This window comes from Centrocercus urophasianus, unplaced genomic scaffold (assembly GCF_019232065.1).
Source record: "Centrocercus urophasianus isolate 14NV4802_14NV808 unplaced genomic scaffold, USGS_Curo_1.0 seq_23, whole genome shotgun sequence".
In the NCBI taxonomy this organism is placed as follows: domain Eukaryota; kingdom Metazoa; phylum Chordata; class Aves; order Galliformes; family Phasianidae; genus Centrocercus; species Centrocercus urophasianus.
The window spans coordinates 10,759,591-10,787,590 of NW_024884789.1; the positions used below are offsets into that span (position 1 = coordinate 10,759,591).

At 40.5% G+C, this 28,000-nt stretch overlaps 2 protein-coding genes across 15 annotated transcripts in view; one reads left to right on the forward strand and one right to left on the reverse strand.

Moving 5' to 3' along the window:
* TNFAIP8L3 (TNF alpha induced protein 8 like 3) overlaps positions 1-8,336 on the forward strand; it is a 41,857-nt gene extending 33,521 nt beyond the window's left edge. The window contains 1 exon segment of the mRNA XM_042824700.1: positions 5,378-8,336. Within this exon segment, the coding sequence (XP_042680634.1) occupies positions 5,378-5,940 (563 nt within the window). The 3' untranslated portion in view covers positions 5,941-8,336.
* On the reverse strand, positions 2,801-27,964 carry AP4E1 (adaptor related protein complex 4 subunit epsilon 1). Of its 14 annotated transcripts, none has more exons than XR_006169932.1 (25): positions 27,803-27,964; positions 27,288-27,359; positions 26,644-26,767; positions 24,772-24,845; positions 23,329-23,450; positions 22,326-22,485; positions 21,699-21,865; positions 21,088-21,161; positions 19,884-20,006; positions 19,687-19,796; positions 19,267-19,406; positions 18,552-18,664; positions 18,312-18,430; positions 16,664-16,966; positions 15,973-16,087; positions 15,021-15,156; positions 14,565-14,820; positions 13,584-14,144; positions 13,038-13,222; positions 12,478-12,635; positions 11,995-12,137; positions 9,892-10,078; positions 7,868-7,952; positions 5,311-5,409; positions 2,801-4,740 (listed from the first exon to the last, which is right to left on the reverse strand). XR_006169932.1 is itself a non-coding variant. In XM_042824691.1 (21 exons), the coding sequence occupies exons 1-21, from the start codon at positions 27,962-27,964 to the stop codon at positions 11,977-11,979; spliced, it is 3,435 nt and encodes a 1,144-aa protein (XP_042680625.1). In that variant the 3' UTR covers positions 10,134-11,976. The 14 variants fall into 14 exon arrangements, 2 of the variants coding, with proteins under 2 accessions (XP_042680625.1, XP_042680627.1); XR_006169930.1 differs by having other exon boundaries at positions 5,311-7,093; XR_006169927.1 differs by having other exon boundaries at positions 5,311-7,410.
* Positions 27,965-28,000: the final 36 nt, after the last annotated feature.

Below are 28,000 nucleotides of genomic sequence, written 5' to 3' on the forward strand. Positions count from 1 at the left end.
TGTGTGTGTGTGTGTGTGTGTGTGTGTGTGTGTGTGTGTGTGTGTGTCTCTGTGTGCTCACAGCAGTTCGCAGGTCGCTCCGTACCAAAGTGCTGTGAGAGAACTTCTTTTCCCACATTTTTTTCTGCCTGGTCTGAGTGCTGTTTTGAAATCCTGAGTTCTGCCTTCACTTCTGCTCATCTGTTCCATAGCGTGAATGATACACAAAGGAGAAGTGCAATACATGCATTTGCCTCTAGGTACCATTTTATATCACTAACCTTTTTTTATGATGGCTGCAAATTAAGCAACAGTTTTTTTGCTGTTTTTACACGTTCTCCTTTCTAAATCCACACTAGCTTTTTCTTGTCCATAGAAGCTTAATGAATCCTACTCTTATTTTCATCAGAGGTTACTTATGCTTTATAAGCTATTTATCTCAAGATAAAGAGACATTACGGTGAACCATGTTGTACCAAAACAAGCTGTCAGCCCGAGCTGTCGATAACAGCAGCAGGTTTGAGCAGCCATAGAGATACCTGCTGCTTATTTAACTCCTGGTAGGAGCATTATGGAGCCATCCAGGCTGCAAAAGTCCAACCGTCATCTTGACCTAATGAATCGCTGAGCCACATCCCATCGTGCCACAACTCCTGATACACTCCATGCAACGGCACAACTTTTTGGTGCTATTGCCCCGTTTGTTCATACCCAAACTGTACAGCTTCTGGGGCAGGTGCACAATACAACATGAAGATATATAGATTGCACGTGAAGCATTAAAGTCATGAAAACAGTAAATTCCTTTTGTGCACAGCAGTGCCCAACCCCAGAGCACTTTCTGCGGTGCAGCTCTCAGACAGTGGCAGATCAGAGGACATGCCTGTCCCTTGGCTCTGTCCCCCTCCTCCAGACCGCAGCACTGCCAGCAGCTGGATGGGTGCCCACATTTCCAGCAGCTTTGCTGACTCCTTGAAGGCTGCCTCTTGCTGCAAAGGCTGCACTGCATTTAAAAAAATGAGGATTCAGGAGTATTAAAAATAATTTAGCTTCCTCATCATCTTCATTCTCCTGCACACTTCCCTCTTTTTCAGTTCAAGATGCAGCCCTTCAGTAACATGCAGCACAGCTGCAAGGACCCATCTGGACTCACATCACCTCCCAGCCCTGCAGACCTCAGTACCTTCAGAGCCCTGCTCACCTCTACGGGGCTGGTGTGGGCTCAGCAGGGATCCAGCAGCACAGAGCAGCGCAGCACAGGGCAGCCAGCATTTTAGCTCAGATTCAGGTACTCTCAGTTTCAAAGAGAGGTAACACACAGCTGCAGGTGGCATTGCTTCAGGTGAGGCAGAGGAGGCATTCAGCTAATTGATGGATTAGCACAAAAGCTGTAACAGGCACTACAGTAACAGCTCCCAGCATCAGATACGCAATCTGATCTTCACAGGTGGGGCAAAAGATTGATTGCTTCATATCCCTTCTCTTCAAGCAAGCCAACATAATTTTTTAAATAGCACTTGGCAAACTCCACTTCTGCAGACCAGCTCTACTCCATACATTTTTACCTGCGAATGAACACTCCCTTCAGAGTTCAAGGAAATGCCACTTGAGCCTTTTGCCAGCGGTGAAAATATCTTAGCTGCAAAACTTTATTAAGGCTTTGGCTAAGTGGCTGATTAGATTCATCTGCTCAGGGTGGTTGTTTCCACGTCCTTATTTCCAGAAAGTCAGTTATGTTCTCTCCCATGCATAGTGGGGGCATGTACTACGTCTGCTGTCACTTATGTAATGATTGAATGGATATTTACCAAAAAATGCAGTCACTGAGCATTTGATTCTAGCCATTTTGTACTTGGTACAGCCATCTGGAATCATATTATTTTGAGAATATTACAGATGCTCTTGCCTTTTAGGCTCAAAAAACTCCTAAAATTCTTACAAAAATCTTATTTCCCCTCCCTAGAGCTGCCGAACTCTTTTCACACTTCTGTCATGAGGCAGTCCTGTTATCCAGCATCCCTGTTATTAGGGTTCGTGCATACGAGGCATCGCTGTGAGGGGCAGATGGTGAGGTGGCGAGTAGTGCTCAGCACTGCTCTGCAGAGCTGGATGCAGGCAGTCCCCAGACCAGCACTGGTCAGGCTGTGGTGACCCCACCATGAAAATACGAGGTCTGTGGAGCTATGCAGAATGGTGCTGAGGGGTCAAATCCCTTTGCATGGCCTTTTGGAAGAGCTTTCATCATGCACGATTCATTGGGTGACTTAAAGAGAGGAAAAAAGACTTGAGGCAGAACTGGTCCGTACTTCAATGAAAACTAAGACATCTGAATTTCTATAACAGGGACTAACCATTACCTTGCAAAGCACTGTGCTGGGAGGTTGGGTTTTCTTTTTTAGGTTTGGTGTAACGTTGTTGAATGCTAATAGCTTCTATAACGCTGTTTCTGATTTGTTTTGCTGTGTGAAAGAAAGCAGAAAATAGAAGCGCTGGCTGTAGGAGGCGAAGATGTTTAAAGAGAAATGTATTGCAGGAAGACTTCCACTGTAAACCTGCCGTGCTCAGAAGAGCCAGAATTTCACGTGGCTCACCTAGTCTCGTCCAAAGAGCAGTGTCCAAATTCTCCTCGAGCTCCAGCAGCTCAGGGCCGTGCTCACTGCCCTGGGGAGCTGTTCTGTGCCCACCAGCCTCTGGTGCAGACCTTCCCTCCCCTCCACCCACCCCCCTCTGCAGCACAGCTCCACGCTGTTCCCTCAGGCCCTGTCACCGCCCCAGACAGCAGAGCTCCCTGGCAGGAGCTGCAGCCTCCATAGGCCTCCCCTCAGCTCCTCTGCTCCGGGCTGAGCAAACCCAGGAACTCGGCCACTGCTCACACAGCACGCCCTCAGACCTTAAATGTTCTCCTAGCTCTTTGGCCACTCTCAAACAGTTTTATGTCCTTGTCAGCACAGGGACAGATGACTGGACTGGCAGCCAGTAGAGACAACACAGCAGTGGGATTGTCATAATGCAAGTAAATTAATATCCCAGAACTCCCCTCCAATTATTTGCAAGTTCTGATGAAAACAGATACTGAGCACCCGCATCCACTTAATTAACAGCAAACGCTTATTACAGAAACAGACACTAATATTCATCTTCCATTTTCCTTTGTCAAATGCACATAATTATTCATCACAGGTACTATTTATATTCCAACACACTGCAAAGTGAAAGAATGCTCTCATCCTGGTTTTATCATTTCTAGATTAAATCACCGTTTTTCTATTTCTTCCAGTCAGCAGACCAGGCCCACAATTTGCTCTCCCAATGACAGGCAATTCTTTCAAGCGCATTGAATCATGTTTTCCAGGTGGTGGCTCAGCTGAAATTAAAGGGCATTCTTTTGTACAGCTCACTAGTACAGCTATAGTGCACAAGGAATGATGACAACTTCAATGTGACATTCTAGTGAACTTGGAAAACAATTCAAACAGAAGGATAAGGGGCTAAGACAAGGGGGAATGGTTTCAAACTAAGAGAGTGGAGATTTACATTGGATATAAGGAAGAAGTCTTCTACAATAAGAGTGGTGAGGAGGTGGCACAGGTTGCCCAGAGAGGTGGTGGGTGCCCGGCCCTGGAGACAGCCCACATCAGGCTGGAAGGACTTTATCAGCTGTAGGTGTCCCTGTTCACTGCAGGGGAGTTGAGCTAGATGGTCTCTGCGGGTCCCTTCCAACTCTCATAATTCTGTGACTCAAATTCCTGTATCTACTGCTGCCTCGTGGAATAAAGAAGAAAGCACCAAGAGGCTGTGGTGAAGCACAACAGTTGTGAGTGAGGGCCATGTGGAACACGGTACAGAGATATAGAAATCTGCACCCCCAGCCACTGACAGATCCCTGCTGCACAACTGAATTACAGCAGGCTGTTGCAGGCACTATTTATATGCTAATGGCTGGAAAAGGCCTAATGGGCTCAGCCAAAACCCACTCAGGCTCCAAAATCAAATCAGCACTGGAACTTTTTTTAAATCTCTTAGCATTTAGGTTCCCCAGCAGCTGGCAAAGGGCTCAAGTGCTCTGTTCCTCACCTCACACCAAGGTCCCCAAGCTACACACATGCTCATCAGTGACGAAGTACCCTTGGAGCCAATGGGGATCCTGCTACATAGCTCTAAACTGGAGCCCATTTCAGATGAAATCTTTCCATTTCCTTTATTTTGTCCACACAAAGTACATGAAAAACAAACAACTTTAAGGTGAAAAGCAGAGGAAGGTCAAATTAATCACTACCAGTAGTTATCATAGGATGGCTTGGATTAGAAGGGATGTCAAATATCATCTAGTTCCAACCCCTGTATGGGGAGGGTTGCTAACACCAGATCAGCGCTAGATCAGGTTGCCCACAGCCCCACCCAGCCCAGCCTTGAACAGCTGTAGGGATGGGGCATCCACAGCCTCACCATGAAAAACTTCTCCAACAGCTATTCTAGATCTCCTCTCCTGCAGTTTAAAGCCACTACCTACCCATGTTAAAGGTTGGTTTCCCTCCTGTTCATGAGCTCCCTTTAAACACTGGAGGGCCACTCTCAGGTCTCCTCAGAACCTTCTCTTCTCTGGACTGAGCCCAGCTCCCTCAGCCTGTCTTTGTAGGAGAGGTGCTCCAGCCCTCTGGGTCGTGCTCCTGGTCCTCCCCTCCCCTTTATTGGATCAAGTCCAACAGCAGGAGCCACGTGCTGCACATGAACTGCATGCTCTGACACTGTCCTGAGTGAAACCTGCAGACAGGTAAAAGAAAAATGCAAGATATTTGTATTTACTGATGAATGTACAGAAAGTGGCTGAGGTATTTCCAGCTAGCAGAATCACATGTATTGAGGCAAACGAAACCGTATCCTAGAGTTTTGCAAGTCGATAGCAAATGAGAAAGGCATAGTTACTGGAGAGAAGCAAAACAAGAGCACATCTATGGCTGCTGTAGTAGCCTTCACTGAGGGTGCTCAGACTGACCGCGGAGCAACAGTGCCTCCCAATGGCAAGAGGTATAATTCCTTCAAGTTTGAGTAAATATTTGCAAATATTTTGCTTTTCTTATTTACATATATAGGCACAACATCAAGAGATCTCTCTACCAAGAAAGCTTTAACACAGAACTACTGACCAGAAAAAGCTCTGCTGCTAGTGAACCAGTGGCTAGCAATGACCTGGCCTGGGGATCCCCCACCAGGACATCCAGTCCTCCATTTGTAAGAAAAATTCTCAGTGGCGCAAGACCGGTTAACCAGCAAAGACCGGTTGACAGCAAAAACACGGTTAACAGTTAAACACACGGGCACTGCTTTTCTTACCTGATGGTAAAAACGATTCACCAAGTAAAATTAACATTTTCCCCTCTTTTCTGCTATCCTGAAACAGGTCCCGATTGTTTCAGTTCCAAGAATCTTGCACTGCAAGCCCAGAAAAAGATCCTGAGTAAAATGGCAACCAAAACCATGGCTAACATGCTCATCGATGACACAAGCAGTGAAATCTTTGATGAGCTGTACAAGGTAACAAAGGAACACACCAGAAACAAAAAGGAAGCCCATAAAATTATGAAAGACCTGATTAAAGTGGCAATAAAAATTGGGATCCTCTATCGAAATAATCAGTTCAACCACGAAGAGATGGAAATTGTAGACAAGTTCAGGAAGAAGCTGAATCAAACTGCCATGACAATTGTCAGTTTCTATGAGGTAGAATACACTTTTGACAGAAATGTTCTTGCAGAACTCCTGAATGAGTGTAAAGACCTTGTGCATGAACTGGTAGATCGGCACCTGACACCGAAATCCCACGGGCGCATCAACCACGTCTTCAATCACTTTGCAGATGTGGAATTTCTAACTGCCCTGTACAGCCTGGATGGGGATTGTCGGCCATACCTCAAAAAGATCTGCGATGGCATCAACAAACTACTTGATGAGAAGATCCTTTGAAACTGTGCTCAGAAGCAAGAAACCAGCCAAAAAACTTCTGCCTAGAACTGGCCACCCTTCATGAGCCACGGTGAGCATGAGAGCATCCTTCCTGCTCTTCTTACTGCAGTCTCCAGCAGGAGCCAGAGGTGCTCACTTGGCACACGATGAAGGGAAAAACCTAAACCAGAAAGCTATCAGTTTTAATGTTTTGTTCACAGATAACTGAGTCTTTTCCAAGGTGTGGCATGAAAAAAAACTGCTGATATATATTGTTCAGAAATAGATTGCTGTACATCATGATCTTACTAGCTTTGTGCTCAAGGCTGAACACGTGAAAAGAAAGTAAGCTCAAAAGCATGGCTGTGTTAAAATAGGTGATGGCAAAAGAGCAATGCATGGAATTTACCCAGACTGCCCTTGGTGTGTGCGTTTTTACTATTCCAACAGCAAGTGAAAAGGCTTAGAAGGTAAGGCTGTAATGCATTAAGCTCCTTTTAAAATGATCAGGAATCAGTGTGAGACTGCATCTCTGAATTCACATGGTATTTAAGTCTATTTAGGGATAATAAATAATACAAACAAGTAAATCACAAAATTTTAAGAGCTGCTCTATGAAACAATATTTCCATTAGAAATTTTTGGCTTATACTCAAAAAAAGCTTCATATGAATTTTCAAGAACAGCTCAGTGATTGAAGCTCAAAGGCAATCAAGAAAAAAAACATATAAAGTAGTTCCTGAATTCTCCCAGTCTCAGGTGTTGCGTATTTGATAACGTTGGATGAATTCAGGCTGGAGATGCTGCTGCTCTTTGCATTCACACTGAATGAGCAAAATTTGTCAGAGCAAAATATTCCTTGCGAACATTTTGCACTTTTGAAGAGGAACACAATTAAGTAACCACTTGCTGTACAAAGCAACATTAACATCTCATATCCTCAACAGACAACATTCAGCCTCAGTAAAGCTCTCATTTTAATGTGTCCATAGTATCAAATTGTGCCAACAATGACAAAAAAAGAACCCCACCTGCTTTGCTCACAGTGCCATCTGAGTGCAGTATGTCCACAGCCCTTTGAAGAGAACACTACTAACTGGTGAGCTTTGTAAACAACCCATTGGTTCAGTGTTCTGTTTTTTTTTTTTGCTTTTAAGCAAAACGCACCGCTGTCCTGAAACAAAAGATGTTTTGCAAAGGAACACTGGTTTCTGTCAAGTTTTGCTATCATTAAGGAAGAGAACCAGAGCAGATAAGCCAGCTTGCTGCTTGCAGAATCTTACAGCTGGGTTGATGCTGGCTGACCCTACGTAAAGGAAGCATGTGCAGAAATCTCTCCTAGCCCCCTGCCTCTTACCTCTCAGACTCACCTCAGTCTGCCAAGACATTCAGTGTCATGGGGTTTCTCCATTCTCATGACACAGTAGACACTCCCATATATTTGAAAGCCATCCCTCCCTAAGGAGAACTTCCAAGCACTGTCACCTATTACTTCACGACAACAAAAAAAAAAATTGTTTTCCCATTTAAAATCTTAAATACAGAGGTAAATTCTGTTCTTCTGCCTTTTCTCACTCTGAGAATAATTGCTGTACTTCCCTACATACAGCTGAGAATACACATACCTCAACTACGTGTATTCTCTGCAGTTGTGCTAGAAGCATCCATTCCCAAAAGAATGCATTTCAAAGCAAGTGAAAATGGCAGCACAGAACATTACTAGAGCAGTTTGGTATCGATGTAATTCTCCATCATGTTTCCTTCAACCATGAAGAGTATATTCAGTAGCAGTGAATACAGACTATTCCTTTACAACTCAGCATGGGAATGAGATATGAACTTTTGGGACTGGAAGTCTGTTAAGATTTGCCTTAGAAGGTTGCAAGTTTCAACATTTGCAGTCATATTTACACACACCATTAGCTGCTTTCTTTCTCAGAGCACGTACCTGTCAACCAATGCTTCTGAACCACAGTTATTATATCCAGCACTCCTGTTCCAGTGCACAGGTCACATCTGTGTGTTTGTTTCTCCTGTAGCAAATATGTAAGTTTGGTTGGTTGTTTGGATTTTTTTTTTTTTTTTAAGCCAGAGCAAAAGATTATTCAACACTGAAGATGTCCAAAACAAAAGGGATATCCTGTATACGTGACTTTATTTTTGTGTTGCAAGTGCCGATGTTCCAGATTCTGATATTTTAGACGAGCCAGCTGAACACCTGTCATCTTATTTATAAATCAGAGTAGCCTTAAGGAAAGAAGACGTTTTTTAGTATTTATCATACTTGCATATCCAGTATATTCATTGTTTACTTTTGTACTAGTAGCTTGCTATGTAACAACATTGCTAAATACTGGCAATGGTCATCTTCAGTATATGATGTATTATCATATTCGTGGATTAAAAAATGCGTGATTACTGCCCTTTTTTCTTTCACTTGATTTCTTTGTTCTACCACCCAAAGTAAACTGAAATTGAAATTAGTTCCTTCCTAAGAGGAAGGAATTGGTTTAATCTTGTCATCTTCAATGTTTGCAACTCTTTGAAGACCACGTTTTGTGAATGTAGGAGGAAGGAACATGGACAAATCAGGTGTTTAAAAGAAAACCAAAAAGCAGGACAAAGGAAATCCCCATTTTTCAGACTCCTCCATCGTTAGCACTTGAGCTAACAATGACACTGCTCCATCCATCCTGCAGTATGGCTCAGGGGCTTTCAGCCTAAGAACCTCCCTGCAAACCACATGGAGGACCTGCCTTCAGGGCCCAGCCTCTCCTCAGTCAGAGCCTGAAGGTGCCAAGAAGGTACCCCTGTGCAAGGCCCACAGCAGCTGTAACACGCCTAAGGCCTAGCTCTTTAGCAAGCGTGCCTTGCAACTGTTTCATTATTTGATTTAGTTCCTATTTAGCTACCTGTGATTTAAGTTAGAAGACATTCCTGGCACAATTCAAATTCCAGTAAAACACTCCTCTTAGGTTAATTTTATTAGTCATACCATGGCAGGACTTGATATTCTCTGCTTCATCACTGCCAACTTTATAACACAGAAACATTAATACTGAAGAAATCCTCAAGAGTGACTGCATTTGGCATCCTAATGAAGTTGCAGATGTACCACAGAACAGTACATTGCACTGAACGTGAAATCTTATTTGTGTTGAAGAAACACTCTCATAGAAAAGCATATTAAATGACTGACCCTGAAAAGACCAAGAGGTAAAACACAACTTCCTCTTACCACAGCAACAGAACTGCGAAAGCAAGCCTTACCCTGCATGACCTCAGCAGGCCTACTTCTATTTTTACCAGCTATGATACACACCTCAGATCCAGAAAGACACCTCCTTGTCACACAGATAATACAGCCTGAGGGCTGGATGGCGGATGGACAGCACTCACTAGGGGGAAGTTTCTATCTTCCCAATATGTAAAAAACATCAGGCAATATCATTTCCAAGCTACTTGCAAACACAGAAGGCCCTGAAGACAGTGCTATTCCTTACACAAATTTATCCTAGTTCCTCACTGGAGGGGCTGGGAATACCTAACAAAGTCACCAATTTTGACTCTGTCATTAAAAATACTTGAAAATACTTTGGCAACAGGAGAAGCTGATAAAAACAGGAAAAATACTGTTCCCATACAACTTCTGTGTTGACTCCAAAAATGGCCTGAACTCTAAGATGCCTGCAGCACACCACAGTGAAACAGTGAAACCTCCTGGTACCTCAGGCTCTCCAAAATGCTGTTAATCCACCTGTTCAGAAAGTCAATACACTCAGAGCAGCCACCAGTTGTCCTTGAAAGTAAAAGTCTTCGTGCTAATTAGATCACACGCTCACAGTTCCTTCTAGCCCACTTCTACACATCTTATTTCACTTCCCCAGAAATCACATTAATCCTTCAAGAAAGAAAGGAAACCAAGTCGCACACACTCCCTAAGTAAAAAATCCCTGCGTTTTTCACACCTACCGTCATTAATAACTCCAGAAGTGGACAGCATCACTGCTTTGCCCAGTCATGCACTGGGGGTGAAGGTTAAGGCCAGAAAATACCACTTCAACTATGAACAAGGCTTCACACTGCTGCATTCCGGTGATATTTGCAGGGCACCAAACAAACTGATTACTTCTTAATTAAACTACAAAAAACACAAAGACTGTGAGAGATTAAGAAAATTATAGCTAGGCATTCTAGAAATAAAGACTAATAGGTACAAATTCTGCAAAACCCTTTATGTGATATAAGCATAATTCTCTTAGAACTGCATATTTATAGCTTACCATACATTATCATACAGTGGAAAAGGTCAGAGAGCATTTACACGAGTTACAGAAGACATTGCTTTTGCTCTTTTTTAAACACTAGACCAAACAACTGAAATGCTGACATGGTTTAAATGCATAGGCCAAAAACATACTTTCATTACATTTCACATAATTAGAAAAGTCCAACTGCATAACAGAAGTCAGATTTACCAGCAGAAAAATCATTTGCTGGAGATTAACCCACTATCAATCCATTTCCATCTATATAAACTTTCTTGAAGTGACAAGTAAACATTAAAGTACGCAGAACATTAAATATATTTACAGGTTCAGTGCACTTAGATTTCTCAACAAGGTACTGAAACGGCAATAGAAAAGGGAAGGAGCTTCACTTTGACAATACAAACAGCATGACTTAAAAAAAGGAACCATCAGCACGTTAACATTGTTACGGTGATTTCACAAACATTTACCAAAACACAGCAAACAGTGCTTTATTTTCCTTTCCAACCAGTGCTTATTGGGTAAGAATCAACAGAACTAAAAGTTAAAACTTCCTTGTTAATATTCAATTTCATATTAACATTCATGAAAGAGAGAATCCTACCACAGACATCATTTACATAACTTCTGAGCCATCCGGACAATTTTCGTGTTCTTAAATAAAACCACAGGAAGATATATATAATTTTTATAGTATTAAAGATTTCATATATTGTCTAAATAAATTGAGAATGTTGGGTCTTCAAGGCTGCTAAGTTATTACTGGAAGAAGAGAAAACAACACAAACACATTCATCGTAAACACTGGACCAACTCAGAGCTCGTATGCCTTACTGCAGCTCCCAGGCACACACACAGTACAGCCACATCTGTCATATTGAAGCTATTCATAATTAGAAAATGTAAATGAAGTTTTCATCACATGAATTTTCTTGGACAGAGAATCTAGCCATATTAAATATAAGGTGTCTGAAAGGCACCTCCATGATCTCAGACTTGATCCACATGAAACATCTCAGATGTGGCTCAAACACTGGGGTGCTGCTGACCCCTAAGGAAAAGGAATGGGACTGAAACATAGACAAAGAACTGCAGACAGGAAGTCACTGAAGAGTCTTAGATCCCATCCCATGAGATGCTTTCAACACAATTTCACATTCCTGTCTCCTACCAAAATCCTACTAAGACGTTTCCGCTTACATACTTCAGTGCTAAGCCAAGATCATGGCAGGTGCATTACTCATTAAAACTCTCATTTTTAAAATATTTAATAGCTTTTGTTGCTACATAGGTTACTCTGTACAACCACCAATGTGGGACTCGTTGCCACCAGCAGTGTTTATAAAACAATTTTAGAAAAATTTAAGATAATCAAATGAACCTGGCAAGTGTTCAAGTCTGAGTGCATAAAAGAGATCCGTTTGCTTTAAAACCATATTTAGGTAATTGCTACGAAGAATGACTGTTGACACCTACAAAAGCTGCATAATGAAAGTAAGTACTTTCAGTCATTTAACAACAAAAGAAATTTACATTTCACTTGAACAGATAACAGTACTTTATGGATTATTTGGTAGTCACTGTACAGTCCTGAGCACGTTTTTGCAGGCATATTTTAGGTCATCATCCTTCCCTCTCAAGTCCAAGACTAGTGCCGGCTGGAAGAAAGTTGTGGTGACTTCTGAGAAGCAAACCTTAAATTCACTTTGGTAATTACCAGCATAACTCTATAAATCCTTCACTTCCTTTTTGCACCCCAAATAGATTAAGGCAGGTACTATTGTTATCAGGATTCTTCCATCACCTTTTGACACTGATAGAGCAAACCATCTGGAAGAGCAGAACAAGGTGATCTGAACCACAAAGCCAGCATCCCTGAGTGAGTACGACAGTGCAGCAGACATGGCACAGATGGAAGCAGCTGGCATGCCAGTATTCCCTCATTACCTTAAAATAACAGAAGCCACAGAATAAAAAGTCAAGTAACAATTAGATACAGCCATAGCATCATTCACAAACCTCTGATTTTTTTCCACCAACATTTATATCTTTTCCAGACCTCTTCAGTATGCTTACAAGTTTGCCCCCCTACAAAATGTACTGTTTGTTTCACAATTATACAGCAACCTTTGCACAGAGCTGAGTAAGGCCAATAAAATCCTTATACGTCCCTGTGTTTACCATGCTCCCAGATGTTCAGTTTTGAAGTGTAAGGTACCTGTTTCCATGTATTTATTTGTCTAGAAAAATAAGTCAGTAAACAATCTTACAGCATACCTTCACTCACCTATAATATCAACAATGTGGAGTTTCAGCTTTTGATGCAGTACACTCAGAGCTGCTGAGAAGGAATTCTGAGAGGATGGAATTTTAATATTCTGTTTCACATCATTGGAAAGAGACAACCACAGCTTCCCAAAGTCTTCTGTAGTCATTTCCATTGGCCTAAAGTTCACCACAGATCACAGTAAGAATAAATCTGGTGTCCTAAAAAAAGATTCTACATACAAAACTTTCTGAATAGAGCAAACATCAAACAAGTGCAGAGTAGTTTAAGTAAACCCCTGCTCTTCACAACCTATCATTAAAGCTTCTGTATCTTGCTTTGGGTTTCTAAATTAAAATACAGATTCTATTTATGCAAAAGATCTCCCTAGTTTTTTTGTTGTTTTTTTTTTTTTTTTTAAGCATGAAATTAACAAATTACTATTATTAGAAGTCCAATTACATTAAAACCAGTCAACTTAAGATGAAGCCTTGCGCTTTCATAACCAATACTTAAGACAATCCTTCACTGTCCAGTATTCAATTGAATATACACATCTTTAAAACTGCAGTTTTGCTTACCTGATGAAATCCAGCAATGATAAAGGTATTGAAAATTCAAGGCGAGTTTCCATTTCTGACTGGTAATTAACAAAACCAGAAATAACTCCCTGTGTACAGACTTTGTCCATGCACACACACCTCTGACAACATCCCATGCTCTGAGCTTCAATCACAGAAAACTGGCAGGCAGGGCTCTCCAGAATCTGCATCATTTTTCAAAAGAAACAGAATCTTAGTGTCACTGATTAGACTTGCATTCACTTTCAAACTAAAGGAAGTGAATTCAGAAGTGAAAAATTCATACGTATTTCTTACAGAGGCATGCAGCAGGAAATCAAGATAATAAGAGAAATGAGATGCAATATGTACATATCAACTCACATTTTAACTTCAGTACAGAGATTTGTCATTACCTTTTAGAAGCCTAATAGTCATATCACAGGCTTGAAGGAAATGCTTAGAGAAAAAAGAATGTCTACTACACTGAACTAAATATGACAAACTTAAATGCACGTGAAACAAAAACTTGCAAGTAAATCTGAAACATAATGGAAATTTTCTTACCTGAAAATGTTCTTCTTTTTCAAACACTACATTCACAGCCTTAAGTGCAGACGTGTTTTTATTTGAAACAAACACAACGAGCAGCAAAGAGTCAGCTTTCCACACCTTACATAAATACAGGGCTAAGGCATCACTCTGACAAAGTTCTGCTACTTCAGAGTGAGGGAGCTCTTCCAGTTCTTCTGCTAAGGAAGGGAGCAGCACAGTTTTATTGGCATTTTCACACTGAGAACTCGGAGAAGGCTGAAGAATTTCAATATTACTATCAGCAAACAAAGACAATGGGGACAGTCTACTATCTGAAAGCTTGTCATCCAGCCCATGCTTTTTTACAGACTGAAGTGTTTCTTCCACAGTATCTGAAGAACAAAGGGAAGGTTTCCTTAATGTTGTGCGTTTATCTCCATCACACTCTTCTTCAGTAACAGGGACAGTATCAAGTAAGGGACCAAAATCTGAGGCAGGCCTATTTTGCATATCCAATGCCTCCTCATTACTTTGGGTTTCATCTATCCTTGATTTTCTTTTGAACTTCTGAGTAGATAAATCCACTTTCCCCATCTGAAAAGAAAGAAGGAAAATTGAACATGGAAGGAGCTTCTACCAATAAGCTCTGTAAATGTTAACACCGAAACAGAAGGAACAAGGACAAGTAACAACCAACAAAATTAATCAAAGAACAGCTCTTAGGGAAGTGTAACAAACTGGTAACAAAACCTGAAGCACAGTAGGTAGGAAGAAGGAAGTTCTACTGAATGGAATCTACTCTTGAAATTGCTTGATCAATATCCAATCTGTTTCATGCTTAACAAATGATCAGACTACAATGGTAACTTCCAATAGTTTTCCAGTGTCTTGGTGTCATCTGTCTAGTTCTACCAAAATATGTTCATTTGATCTCCATTTCCACATAAGTATTTCTAATCGTAAATAAGGTTATATACAAACTTTTAACTGGCAAGTCACAGCAGAACCACTTACCAGGCTGACACCAGTGTTTGATCCCAGCCCAACAAACAGTGTTGATGCCAGCTGCTGCTTTTCTTTTTCTTCCTCAGAGAGGCTGGAAACTTGATCAGACTGTGACACGGGACATTCAGCCACCCGTCCTGCTAATAAGCTGCTACACGACACAGTCTGTGGCTCATCTTCTTTCCCTACTTTGCTTTCTTTTTTTGGAAGATAACCTTCTTTGCCCCAGAGCTTCCTTACTCCTTCCAGTTTCAGAGTATTTGTCCTAAAAGAGGGGAAAAAAACCAAACAGGATAAACTATGTGAACATCATGCTCACAAAAGCATGCCAACACTCTGCTTTAAACACCATTTGCCACTTTGGCACTTTAATTTACATAGTGAATAATGGAGTACAAGACAACGCTGTCCAATCTGTGGAAGTTCATGAAGAACATACTCCATTTTAGAAACAAATTAACTCACTCTTTATGCCCCATCTCAGCACTGTTACCAGACGTATCAGAACCAAACGATAAGCCAGTGGGAGACTGTCTGCCAGCCATACCAGCCGAGGACACGCTTGAAGCAAAGGACAATCCATAAGGCTCAAAATTCAGAGCTGCAATACAGACAACCTTTTAGAGTTACAGTAAAGGCTCAAACAAGTAGGAAGGAACTCTTTCTGAAAAATCAATATGCTGTATTACAACACTTCTGATGCTATGCTATTCAGTTTCATTTAGACATGAAAGATAAACAGTATAAATGATTTTATAGAGCATCACTAAAATATCTGCCAATTCTTAATATCTGCAGAGCAAAATACTGTATCAGATCTATGCTGTTCTGTTTGCTCATGCACCTACACAACACATTCTGAGTTCACAGCAACATGTCCATATACCACCATCTGCTTTACGAACATTCTTGACACTTTGGGCTATAAATTTATTTTCAACAAGACAGGCAAATCAGGATTCAGGCCACCCACCTTATCTATGGTTTCTGAAACAAGATGTAGTTTGAGTAACTACTAAAAATTGTTTTAGACAGTACTTTAACAAAAAGCAGTCATTGTTAGGCAAGAAGCAAAGCACAGACACTCCACTACAGCCGTGAAGCTATACAGGGTATAGCTCCTTTCTCTCACTTCCACTCAGTCTTATGCTTTCTTCTTCCTAAGAAGGAGGACAGAAGTGCTGGAGATCTGAGAAGAAAGAGGCCTCCTGATGCAGGAGGAGACAGAGCTAATAAAATGTCTGTTCCTTCTTGCTTTATTTTTTTTTATTATGGATGCTGTTTCTCAAAGACCCTGTGTCATATTCAGATTCAAACACAAACCACATAACAATCAGTTACCTAAAAAAAAAAAAAAAAAACCCAACTTCAAATTAATAAATTTCACTGGACTGTGAAATGGATGTTCTGTAGTCACCTTTTTCCTGAGAAAGTTTTTCCTCTTGTCTCTGGTGATGGGGCTTATATGGTGCTGCACCCCGCCCAAGTCCCTCAGCCACAAACTCATCCAGAAAAGATAAGGAAGCATCTACCTACAAAGAATTAAGGAAAATGAGAAAGTAACAAATACAATTTCTATTCAAAAGCCTGATATTATCAGAATATCTTATCAGCAAGATTAGGATCTTTTGTCTCACACGCCATATCTATCGGTAAGGCTGCTGTATTCCTCACATCCATTAAAATGGTTTTACATACAGAAACTGTTATTCAAGTATACTGAAACAAACTTTGAGCTACAGATTTGTAACTTAAATCGACTCCTCCAATATTAACTTTTTTATATAAACACAAAAAAGCAGAGTGGATGTTCCCTAAAGCAGTGGATTCTACAATTATATGAAATACCAAAGGAAAGAAACCTGAAGAATACCATCCATAGTTTTGTTAAAGCCACTTCAGCTTACTCGATACCATGGCACTTTATCATAAACATGGGGATGTGCCAAATCTGGAAAAGTGCTCCTCAAAACTCACTTCAAGCAGACTAAAGACTGGCACCAGTCAGAACTATCAAATAGAATTCATTCTGAAAATGTCTTTTAGCAAAATATTTAACTTCTCAGAACTACAGGAAGGTTCAAGAACACACACTGCAGACTTCTTACCACCATGTCATTACAACTAGCATCAAACGGAAGCAAGCCCCTCATCAATACTTTGTCTTCACACAGATGCTTCAATTCAAAGGTATGTTGTCTCATGCAGGTATCTAGAGAGCTACTGAATTCTTGGATTAACTTGTCAACTGTTTTAGAGAAAGAGGCACGCGATGCTATCTTGGTGACTGCAGCCATAATCCACGCTTTAGTTTCAGAGGTAACAAAAGTCTTCCTCAGTAAGTTGTGCAGCCTTGTCAAAATAATTTCTGGATCAACATCTGTAGCGAGGCTGGAATATTCCCCCAAAACCTATGCACAAGCAACAGAGAAAATACACACAGTCACACATAGCAGTGCTTTCAGTTTCCAAATTAGTGCATAGTATCAAATAGTAACAAAATTAAATGCATTCTGCAGACCATCACTGATGCTAAATAACTGTTGTGGTTTAACCTGAAGGCAGCTGAGCACCACACAGTCGTTTGCTCACTTCCCTTCCTCCCAGTGGGAAGAGAATTGGAAAGCAAAGCAGAACTTGTGGGTTGAGATGAAGTTATTTACTAAGATAGAGGAAAGGATAATCATTATGGCAAATACATGTACACACACAAAAAAAAATCACGTGTTGTAATTGCTCACCACCCTTCAGTAAGTGCCCAGCTGGCCCATCCAGCAGTGGAAGAGAACAAGAGATGGACTCCCAGCCCCTTCAGAATTCCTTCTGCATGATGTCATGCTGTATGGAATACCACTTTGCCCAGTTTAATTCAGCTGTCCCAATTCTGATCCCTCTCAGCTCCCCTGAGCCATTTGCTAAGAATGGCTTTGACTCTGTACAGCACTGCTTAGAAGCAGTTACAAACATCAGTTATCAACATTGTTTTCCTCCTAGCATCATACCAGAACACTGAAGAGAAGAATTCCTTCCAGCTGAAACTAAGATAGGTTCTCTTGAAAGGACCTTCTACACAAATAAAATGAAGAGATCCTGTATGAAGTAACATCTCTCTACTGGATTTGAGCTCCAGCTTTTTTAATTTTTTTCAGTTTAAAGCTGACCAATCAACTAATAACTGCTACAACAGTCAGCACCGCTGAGCTGGCTCCAACTGCTCCAAAATGCTGCTGGTTTAACCGATGCTGTATGAAGGTACTACAGGCAGTCGTGAATGTCAGAAAAATAATCTGAACATCCAACTGCATATCAAGAAGGCATTCCCAGCATTACTGATGGAAGACTGCTCTACCAAAACTACACAATTAAACTACTTCCAATGTGCTTCAACAAGACTTATTACTTTTTCCTGGCAAATGCTTGAAATGATCTTCTTGTTTGCCTTTGTAAATTCCAACTTAGCTTTAAAAAAAACAAAGAGCTGTCTGAAAAGAAAGCTACACATAGTAATTAAGGCCTTACAAAAGCACAATTTGCTTAAACCACAGCCTCTTCTTCAGATGGTAATCGCAGCTCAACTAGGTGCTAAGAAAGCAGCACAACCAGCACAGGGGCAGTTACCAGCAAGGCCAACATTGCATTTAATAACCATAACCGGCCTAACTGATAAAGATGGAAAAGCTTTCAGCACACAGGCAGGTCGATGCTGCTGCTAAACTCACAACTTCATATTCAATTTTGACCATGCATCCACCTTACCCAACTCATGACTTGAAGGAACTTCTGTGGATAGAACACATTTTCCTCTTCAAGTAATGCTAAATAGGACCGCACTGCATATGTTCGCAGCTGTTTATCTTCTTTTCCATCATCAAATCCTGGAAAGGAAAAAAACATACTTCACTTGTAACACAAATGCCACTTGCTGCATCAAAGAACATTTTCAGAAAGCCAGATGATTAAATAACGTTTAATTATTCACATCACGTGGTGAGTTACCTTCAGCCAAAAGCCTCAGAAAGTTGTTAGGGATATCAGGATACAAAACGTCGCCTCCAACTGAAAACACTGCATTCATGGTTTGGATGAACCACTCGTTGTTAGGAGCATACCTGTCCACACGTTAAGGAATGAAGTGCTAAGGCCTAACTTCACTTCTTTTTAGTTTGCTAATCACTACATTTTAAACTGTGAATGAATGAACAAATGGTAGTGTGAAAAAATGCTTTGATGAGGCTTCACACAACAGAAAGAGATCAGTTTACAAGACTTTGATCTGGAAATCTGCTTACAATACTTGGAGTTCACACTTGCTCCATGCTATCTATCTGGTGTATTCTTTTTAATCTGTTCATCCAGCCTCACTTAATGGATGATAGATCAGCTCTTTTCAGCAGTTCTGCAGCTGTTTTACTAAAGAATACCAACTGTTATTAAGCACTCAAGAGAAAGCAATGTTGTTTTCATATATATAAAATGTGAACAGCCTTTGCTCACTCTGGGGATTGAAAAACATTCGTTTCTGCCTTTCCTCAAATAAATCACAATGCACTTTACTGAATGGACACTTTCAACAGTACAGAAGAAAGAATACACACACTTCCTTGTTCGCATTTCAAAGAGCAAAAAGCACAACTGTAACACTTCGTATTTCAAAAGATTATGAAAGGTGCTTCAAAAGGTACCAAAAGGCATCCGAACAATAAAAGGATATTTCTCAGCTAGTTCTGCTATTTTGCCAGCTAAGGTGATGATAGCATACTCTTCCTTGGTCTCTTTTAAGTAGTCAAGCATCTTCTGAACAATGACAATCACATTATGTCCATTTGTAATTCTATAAAGAATTTCTAAAGTCTGAAAGAGAAAGCAAGATACATGTAATCAGCTCTACTGACTCAAAACAGCAATCAGGCAAATAGAAACACTTGAGGGTGATACCAGAGTGAGAGCAACTGTCTTGACTTAATGAGGCTTAATTGAAACATTCTGCTTATCTACAAAGTCTGTCACTATTGCTCATAACTGTGCTCTCTCAACACCTGAGATACTGTACGCCTTTCACACTCTCCATTTTAGAAAACTTACTACCCACTCTAAAAATAACTTAATTTGCACTGCTTAAAAATTCACTGACCTCCCTTTTAATAATGGGATCAGGATGGTCCAGACACTCAATAATTGTCATTTGGTGCTCAAGTGCCAGATTAGGATCCTGCTGAATAACACAGGTCAGAGCCTTTAAACCTAGAATACAAGCAATTGGAAATTACCTAAGAGTATGCACCAATACAACAAAATTAAAAAGTCTTTAATGAAATCCAGTATCCTTACCTAAGTATTTCAAATTAATTTGGGGTGACAAAACAAATTTTCCAATGCACTTGGCAGCCTTCTCAAGTAACTCAGATTTGGGGTAAATTGTATAAATTGTTTGGACACACTCAAACAAGATGGCTAGGAGAAAAGAAACATAATAAGTGGGTATTAAATAATTATATTATGCAAAATTAAACAAGCACACAAGTATACGTGCTAGTATGATAAAACTGAGACTGAACAATGTTCAGTTAATATTTTAAAGCAGTCTTATACCCTGCTAATGAAGCATCTACTTCTAAAGAGCCGAGTATCTCTATTTCGGCTTTCAAGCAGATATTTTGTATACAAAAACATTTCCTTTTTGCAAACAAATGATATCCTCAAGGTATTCAATTCAATTGAAACTTGGAAATACACAGCTACCACTGTGATAAAGCTTTAATTACACAGCCTAGCAGAACTCCTCCTTTTGTTACCATCCACTATCGTGGGAAAAATGTGAAAGAACAAACTATGATTATTCTGGTTCGGGTGGTTTAAAACACAGTACAGATAAATACTGCCACAGAAGTGCACTACAGCAGGGAATGAGACAATTTGTCACAGCTCAACATCAAAACGAATGAACTGAGAACAAGATAAAATAGAAAAGTACATGGGGACCAGCTCTGTTGCAAGTTGACTTCATTTTTTGTTGCTGTTCCTGTCTAACAGAAGCAATTAAACTGAATAAACTGAACATCTGGCAGAGACTTCCTCATGTACTACTGAAAGTTAGTGCCTCTCTCTAACTTCCCTTTTCAGTGGGAGAGGAACTTACACAATGTTTTAGAAAGCAGAAGCAGGCATTACACCAGATCTAGAGCTCTGGACCATGTTCCTTTTCAAAGGAAAAAAACACTGAAAACAAACCTAAATTCCCCCTCTGTTCCATTAGCACAGGTTATTTGGCAACATCCATGTGTCTTTAAAAGATAAAATAACAGGGTGGCTATGTCCTTAACATACTGTGAAACAGCTCTTAGGGCACCAGGAAATCAGACGTGGCTGCTTGGGGAAACACTGCTGTACAGAAATATATCACTTGTTTCACCATTTACTAGTCAGACACCTAAGAACACAGCTAGATTTTCAGAAGTGCTGCATATACATTTTCACATGCAGAAAATGCTCACCCACTCAGCCTTCCCAAATACTGATAAAGACTCTCACCTACCATAGGTAATATTATGATTTATCTCTGCTCTTCTTAGAGACTCCTCCAAAACATCATACATCAGCTCACTTGTCCTGTTTAACAACAAATATGTACAATTCTTATTTACAGCATGTAGTCTAAATTTCCAAGCAATCTACATAACAATATCAAAAAAACCTAACACAAATTATTCATACCCACAGATTCAATTTAACATGCTAGAGTTCAACAGTCCATCTCTAAATGACATCTAAATGTTTATGGCTTTCAGAAGAAACAACTGCCATAAGCATAAAAGCATCTAAGCAGGAAAAAACACCAACTTAGGTACTCCTTTATGTGGCTTTTCACCATGTCGTTTGGTAACCCAGTAACAGAAACTCCAGCAAAAACATATTTCAGGCATATTCCATAATTCCATTAATTGCCTAGACCATTCAGAAGCTGAGAACCTAATTTTTCAATTTAGAAGGTACCTGCTCAGTGTATTGGTTGATAATAAAAATGTATAAGAAGTCCAACTCTAAAATCCTCTTATGAAAAAGGCAGAAAAGCTGTTCATGAGATAACAGTCACAGCTGCATCCTTTGCACTTTCAGAATACTAATTACAGACAAAGAGCTGATTACCTTGGATCATCTTTTCCTAACAGCCCCAGTATTCTTAAAAGCTGAATTTGTAACCATGGTGCTGGCACGCTGTGATAATTGAAGTCAATAGGGAGCTTCCCTCCCACTACCTGCTTTAGGATGATTACAAAGCTCTCTGTCAAGTCTTTATACCCAGACGAGCTTTCCTGCATAAAAGAAACACAACAGAAATACTTTAAATACAGCACCTCAAAAGCACGATCTACAGACTGAATGCAGTTAAAGTAGCCACCACTTCATTTCTTTAAATCCAACTTCTACACTCTTCCCACAGCATCTCTTCCTTAAACCTACGCTGGTTTCTTGCACATTTGCAACAAAGAGTGCATGTAACTTCAAAGCAACGGGAAAAAATCATACTGAATTCTTTAATGTTCTGTAGAAGATAAACTTTGCTGCCAGCTAAGGATGCCAGTGATACTGAAATACCTGGATATGCAAGAAGCGTCTGTCAAGCTAAATGGAGAGCTAGTGCAAACATAACACATCCATCATCACTAAGTTAACTCTTCTAACAATTAGGAGTAATACTTTGCTACACAGCTACAGTACACTAATGCTTAAAATAAAAGATACAAGTAGCTCCGAGAGACGACTCTTGCCTACCTTAATCATTTCGAGATAAATATGCAACGAAGCAGCCATGACTCCAACATCTCTGTCACATAAGGCTTTCCGGAACTTATCATGAATATGCTGTACTTGGTTAGGAGCAATGAGATAGAATTTGTATAAAGCCTGAACAGCTTTTCTTCGGATAATTTCCCTGAAGAAAAAAGAGATTTTTACAAACCAAGACGTTGTGTATTTCAGGAACCTGACTCAGAAAAATAGAAAACTTGTTCTCATTTCTACAGCAAAGTAAAATTACAGGATCAGCCATCAGAACAGCGTGACATAGGGAGAGAGGGGAATCCATGTTTTATAGTTTTGTGACCGAATGACTCTGTGAATACCACCTCAGTGAAGAAGTGACACAGCTAACTGAAGAATTGAGTGGTGTCTACTGTCAGATTGACAATTCTCCAAAGCAGCCACTCGATAAAGCTGTGAAATTTACAACTACAAATCCCCTGTGGTCACACGTGCAGCTCCAAAGTCTAGGAGTTACTGAGTGACTGCTGTTTCTTACAGCTCTCTAATTAGTACAACGCTTAGAATGTTCCATCTTCTGGGTATGGGGAATGAAAAATAACTCAAATAAAGGTTTTGGAACTCTTCAGATACTCTTTTACCAAGAAAGCTTCAATAAAGAGTTTCATAGAAAAGAAGCAACACTGAAGTTCTACAAGAATCCCCATCTGATTCTCCATAGACTCTACAAACACGTCTTCATCGACATATTCACTAAAAGGAGTCCAGTAGACAAGTTAAATTACATTGAGCTACTCAAAGCAGTTATAAAACAAATGACTTGTCCAGTACTCTGCAAAGAGTACAAACAAATGAGATAAGAATACAAGAGAGAAATGGAGAGGAACCACTTCTGAAAGTAATGACTAAAAAGGTCAAATTAGAGAAAAAAAAACATCAGTTCACAAAAACCTCCTACAAAATTAAGTCATTCAACCTTACAAGGCCACATGCAATTCTGTAAACATATACGTACTTAGAATGCTGGAGTTTGTCTTCTATCAAGGGAAGAACAGCTGGAATCATCTCCCGTGGAAAGATCTGGCTGACAATGGTTAACGCCATGCTCACCTCTACTAGATTAGTGCTCTGTAAGTCCTATTGTAATCATTGAAATAAGACCATCATTTTTCATGTAGACTTCAGTTCTGCACAGACACCCCCCCCTTTTGCCAGCAGGCTGGATCTAGCCCACCACAGCAAGCAACCTGCTGGTAATCAGCCTGTTGTCTATTTGTGTTTGAGAAATGTCAGCTCTCACTGAGCTAACCAAGCTCTTCTTTCATACACAAATCAGGAGCTGCTCACACTCACCTTATGAAGCTACATTCAGATTTTAAATGTATATGATTTCAACAGACTACAATCAACATTTGCTTGCTGAAACAGTCCGATCATTACAAAACTAAACCAAGCTCCCACCTGAATCAGTGAGATGAGTCACACTTCATACTGAAGTCAACAGTATTCTGTCCATTGCCTTTCATCTAGCTCAAAGAATTTAAAAGCCCAATTATATTGGCAGTTACATATTTTTACACCAACTTATTACCTACGCCTCAGAAGAGAATGCCAATTCAGTCTGTCCCCAATACAGCTAAAACCAGAAGGTACAGCTCATTGTAACCTAACACCAAAAAAAACACCCACACCATACAAACACAGAGTCATGAAATAAGATCAGAACCCTTTTTCAAAACAAAGCACACACATTTCAGACGTCCAGCTCACAGCATTGTTCATTTGGGCTGTTTGCCACAGATATTTCTGGTGCTTGTTTTGGTTTAGCTCCTTGTAGACTCTCATTTCTCACTTCCACCCACAACACCAGTTTCAAACTATATTTTTAAGATTATAAAAGTTTTCTACCACAACAGTAGAATAAGCACCATTTTCAGTCTACAGTTGAGCTTACTGCAACACAAAAGTAATCCTTACATAAAAAGTCAGAACTGATAACTGAGAGGCAGCACTGTAACAAAAGTATGAACCATCACTTTGTGACGGATTCTCAGTGTCACAAAGCATATTTCCAGTTTCTATCAAAAGAACTCTAAGAGAACTCAAAGAAGCTAACAGATACCTGCTGTCAGCTAAAAGCAAACTTTTACACTGAAATATGCACGCATAGTTCCTTCTGAAGTTTACAATATATACAAGCAGTATATCTTGTAAATGGATTTTTTATGGTGTATCACCTGTTTACAATTTAAAAAATATGGCTTCAGCAAAAGAGGCACTGAAATTAAACAAAAAAAGCTAGGGGAAAGCCACTTCAAATTCTAATACAACCAAAGAAACAGGAACTTTAAGAGCTTGAGATGTAACTCGTGAGTACGCAGCTCAGATATTGCATGAAATAAATTAGGAAAAAGTGGTCCAAGGTTAGATTGCCTCCAAACCTTCAAAAACACTGTACCTTCACAACTGTGTTCACAAGCAGAAGTAGCAGTTCATGATTTTCATGGAGAAATAAAGAAACTGCCAAGTAACCTATAAAAGAAGAAAGCAGCCTCTGTTACTACTCAATAAGTAAGTAACTTCAAGATAGAAAACTGAATCTTGTCTGTAACACAAGATGAGTTAATTCAAACAATTTAAAAAAAACAACAAAGCCATTGCTGGATGACAGCAGCTCATGTTTGCTTGGAAATAAAAGAAAGTCCTGATGTTTGAAACATTTTTAAGTTGCAATAAAGCTTAATAAATAATAGCCAAGAAACCACACCCTGTGAGAAATACAATGCTGTTAAGAGATAAAGAGCAGCCAAGAAATTCAGGAGAAAGCAATTCCTGGAAAGTGAATGTCTTCTCTGTTGATAAAATCACATTCCTACACTGCAAATGCACTTACATTTGTTTCTCTTTCTTCAAAAATTAGAGTTTCAAATGTAATACTCAGCGTTGAATATAAAATTATTTTCCTTCCCTATGCTAAAACTCCCTCATTACTTAACAATACAGAAGAAAAACTTCAAACTCCACATAAGAAACATGCCAGAAACCTTTTCTTCAGAAAAATAAATCCTTCTTCATTTTAAACTACAGGAGTAAAAGCAGAGGCTTGAGGAGCATGCCACTACTCAGAAATACAGTGCAACTATTTGTCTCAGGGATGGATCTTGTTCAGGGCTTGATTCATTTAGAACTTAAAGATCAAAATGAGCAACTTAGGCCAAACTGCACCGTCTGGACTATCAGATACCTGAATCTATCTGATCAAGTGTAGTTTCACAAGCAGGTCAGCACCCCTGTAGAAATTTATTCAGGCTAATACAGGGAAAGAGAGTAATGTATCTTGATTGAATCAGCTGACAACGATTCTTCAATAAAGACTTTGGCATATGGCAACAAGAACAGGTAAGAGCAACCTCATGTATCACATTTAACTGCAGGATAAAATAAACAACCAACCGAATTCAAACAAAGGATATCAAACAAGCATATCTCACAAAACACTGCCTTCCTTCTGTGTATGCTGACATAGCATTGCTTGGAGTGCATTTTCTCTGCAAACAAGAAGAAATCTAGGTAGCTAGCAGCTGAATCAGCAACTGCAAGAAAATTCTCCAGCAAGACAGGCTGACTGCTACTTCAAACAACATCTGATGGAAGAAGTTCTATAGCTAAACTGGCAGGGCAAGGAAACAAGTCCCAGGAAGTTTCAAAGAAATGAGAAATAGCCTTTCAGATTTCCTCATGAACTTGTGCAGCTACATTCTAAGGATCTCCCAGCTTGACTCATTTCCTACAGCTGTTTCTAAACCAAAGAATACCATCCTCAGACAATAAACAGACAATAAAAACAGACAATAAAACACCTTACTGCCATTAGCAAAGAGGCCCCAAGCTCCTTAGAAAAACTAAAGTTATCTGTAACTGAAATGCTGGGCAGGCAGTACCACATTTGTGGAAATTGTGCCATTCACAGCTTCCCTCTTATTTTCCATTAGAATTCTTAAAAAAAACAAAAGGCAGACCCTGAGAAAAACTCATATTTAGTTTGAAGTTGGTTTTTAACCATCGTTGCGGTAAATGACTTGTTTATTACTGCTGCAACTCAAAATACTGAAAGAACTGATGCCTGAAAGTTATTTCTCTTGCCTCCTCCTCTCCAAACTCACAAACCAGGCATTTAGTTACTTTCAGAAAGAGGACAGACTATGAAACAAGGCAACAAAGCCAAAAGAATACTTTAAATAAGTTGTTTTTCTACATGAATTACAAATTCTTCTAAGAAATCTTAACAACATGATTTGAAAATATTAAGGCTACAGCCATGTACACATACCAACTCTTTTCTCCAAAAGATTCCCTTGCTGTGCAAGCTTGATTGCATGGATATATCCAAAGGAAGACTCATATCCCAGCATTTCACAATAGATGAGCCTCACCATACATTCTTTCATCAGTCTCTAAAAGAACAAAAATAAATTATTGAAGATCTTCAGTCTTGCTTCATACTTTGCTGCTCTAACAATGTTCAAGCCATCAACAGGAACATACAAACATTTCTGTAAGTTCCTTAACACCAGATTATTTCTCATTTTTCCATTAAGAATGCATTTATGTGACTCAACATTGATTTCTGAGCACAACAGCAGAATTCTCCAGATAACTCCCTCAAAGATGTTATCTAGTTTTGACTGCCATCCACATAACAAACACCAAATTAGTTACTGAGTTATCTGAAGCGTTAGACAATCTCACTAACACATTTTTTAACCAGTCACTACATCAACTTATTATTATACTTGAGGCAAAAGAACAAAATCACAGTGCCCTAAATGTTCAACCACAGTGCAAACCCACTGACAGCGGCCCTATCTCATGTCAACAACTGAGCAGCTATGCAGTAAAAAACTGTCACTCCACTGGGCAATAAGAGGAGGCTGGGGAAACAGCGGGACAAAAGCAACCACCGGCACAACTTACAAGCGGGGTCGTGGGGGCAGAAACCATTGCTTTCAAACTGGTTATTTCCTGCTGGATTAATTTTTCTTCCTCCTAGAAAAAAAGAATTAAACTTGCCTTAATTCTGTGTAATCTTTTGAGACAAGATACGATTTAAAAAAATAAAGTCAAAGGACGCATATTCACATATTAGGACTCAACTGTCTCAAAAACAGCGCGTATCTGATTCACGGCAGTAACGCTACACAACGCGTTTCAGCCTCAACTCTTATCGCCCACTTTCCCGCTCCCACACACCGTGCCCCACGCAACAGCACGACGCCGGGCACTCGCTGCACCGAGTCACCAGCGGTTCCGCAGCCCCGGGCTCAGGGCACCGCCCGCCCCTCTCCCTGAGGCGCCCCCGGGGCGGTCTGGCGGGAGGGAGGCGAACAGCGCGACCCCCCGCCTCACCTCAGCGGCCCGCGGCGCTTCGGGCTCTCAGAGAGAGACAGAGGCCCAGCCCGCAGACCCCGGGAGGAGCAAGAGGCCCGTACATGCTTGGAGGTGAGCGCCGTGACGTTCCGGATAAGGCTCCCGAGCCGAGAGGAAGCCGACGGCCTGTGGGGGCCGCCCGCACCCCCCGGCCCCGCGCCCGGCTCGTGCTGCCCCAGCAGCGCAGGCAGCGCGCCCAGCGTGCGCTCCACAACGTCGCTCATGGCAGCGCCGCTGCGGCCCCCGAGCCCCCAACCGGA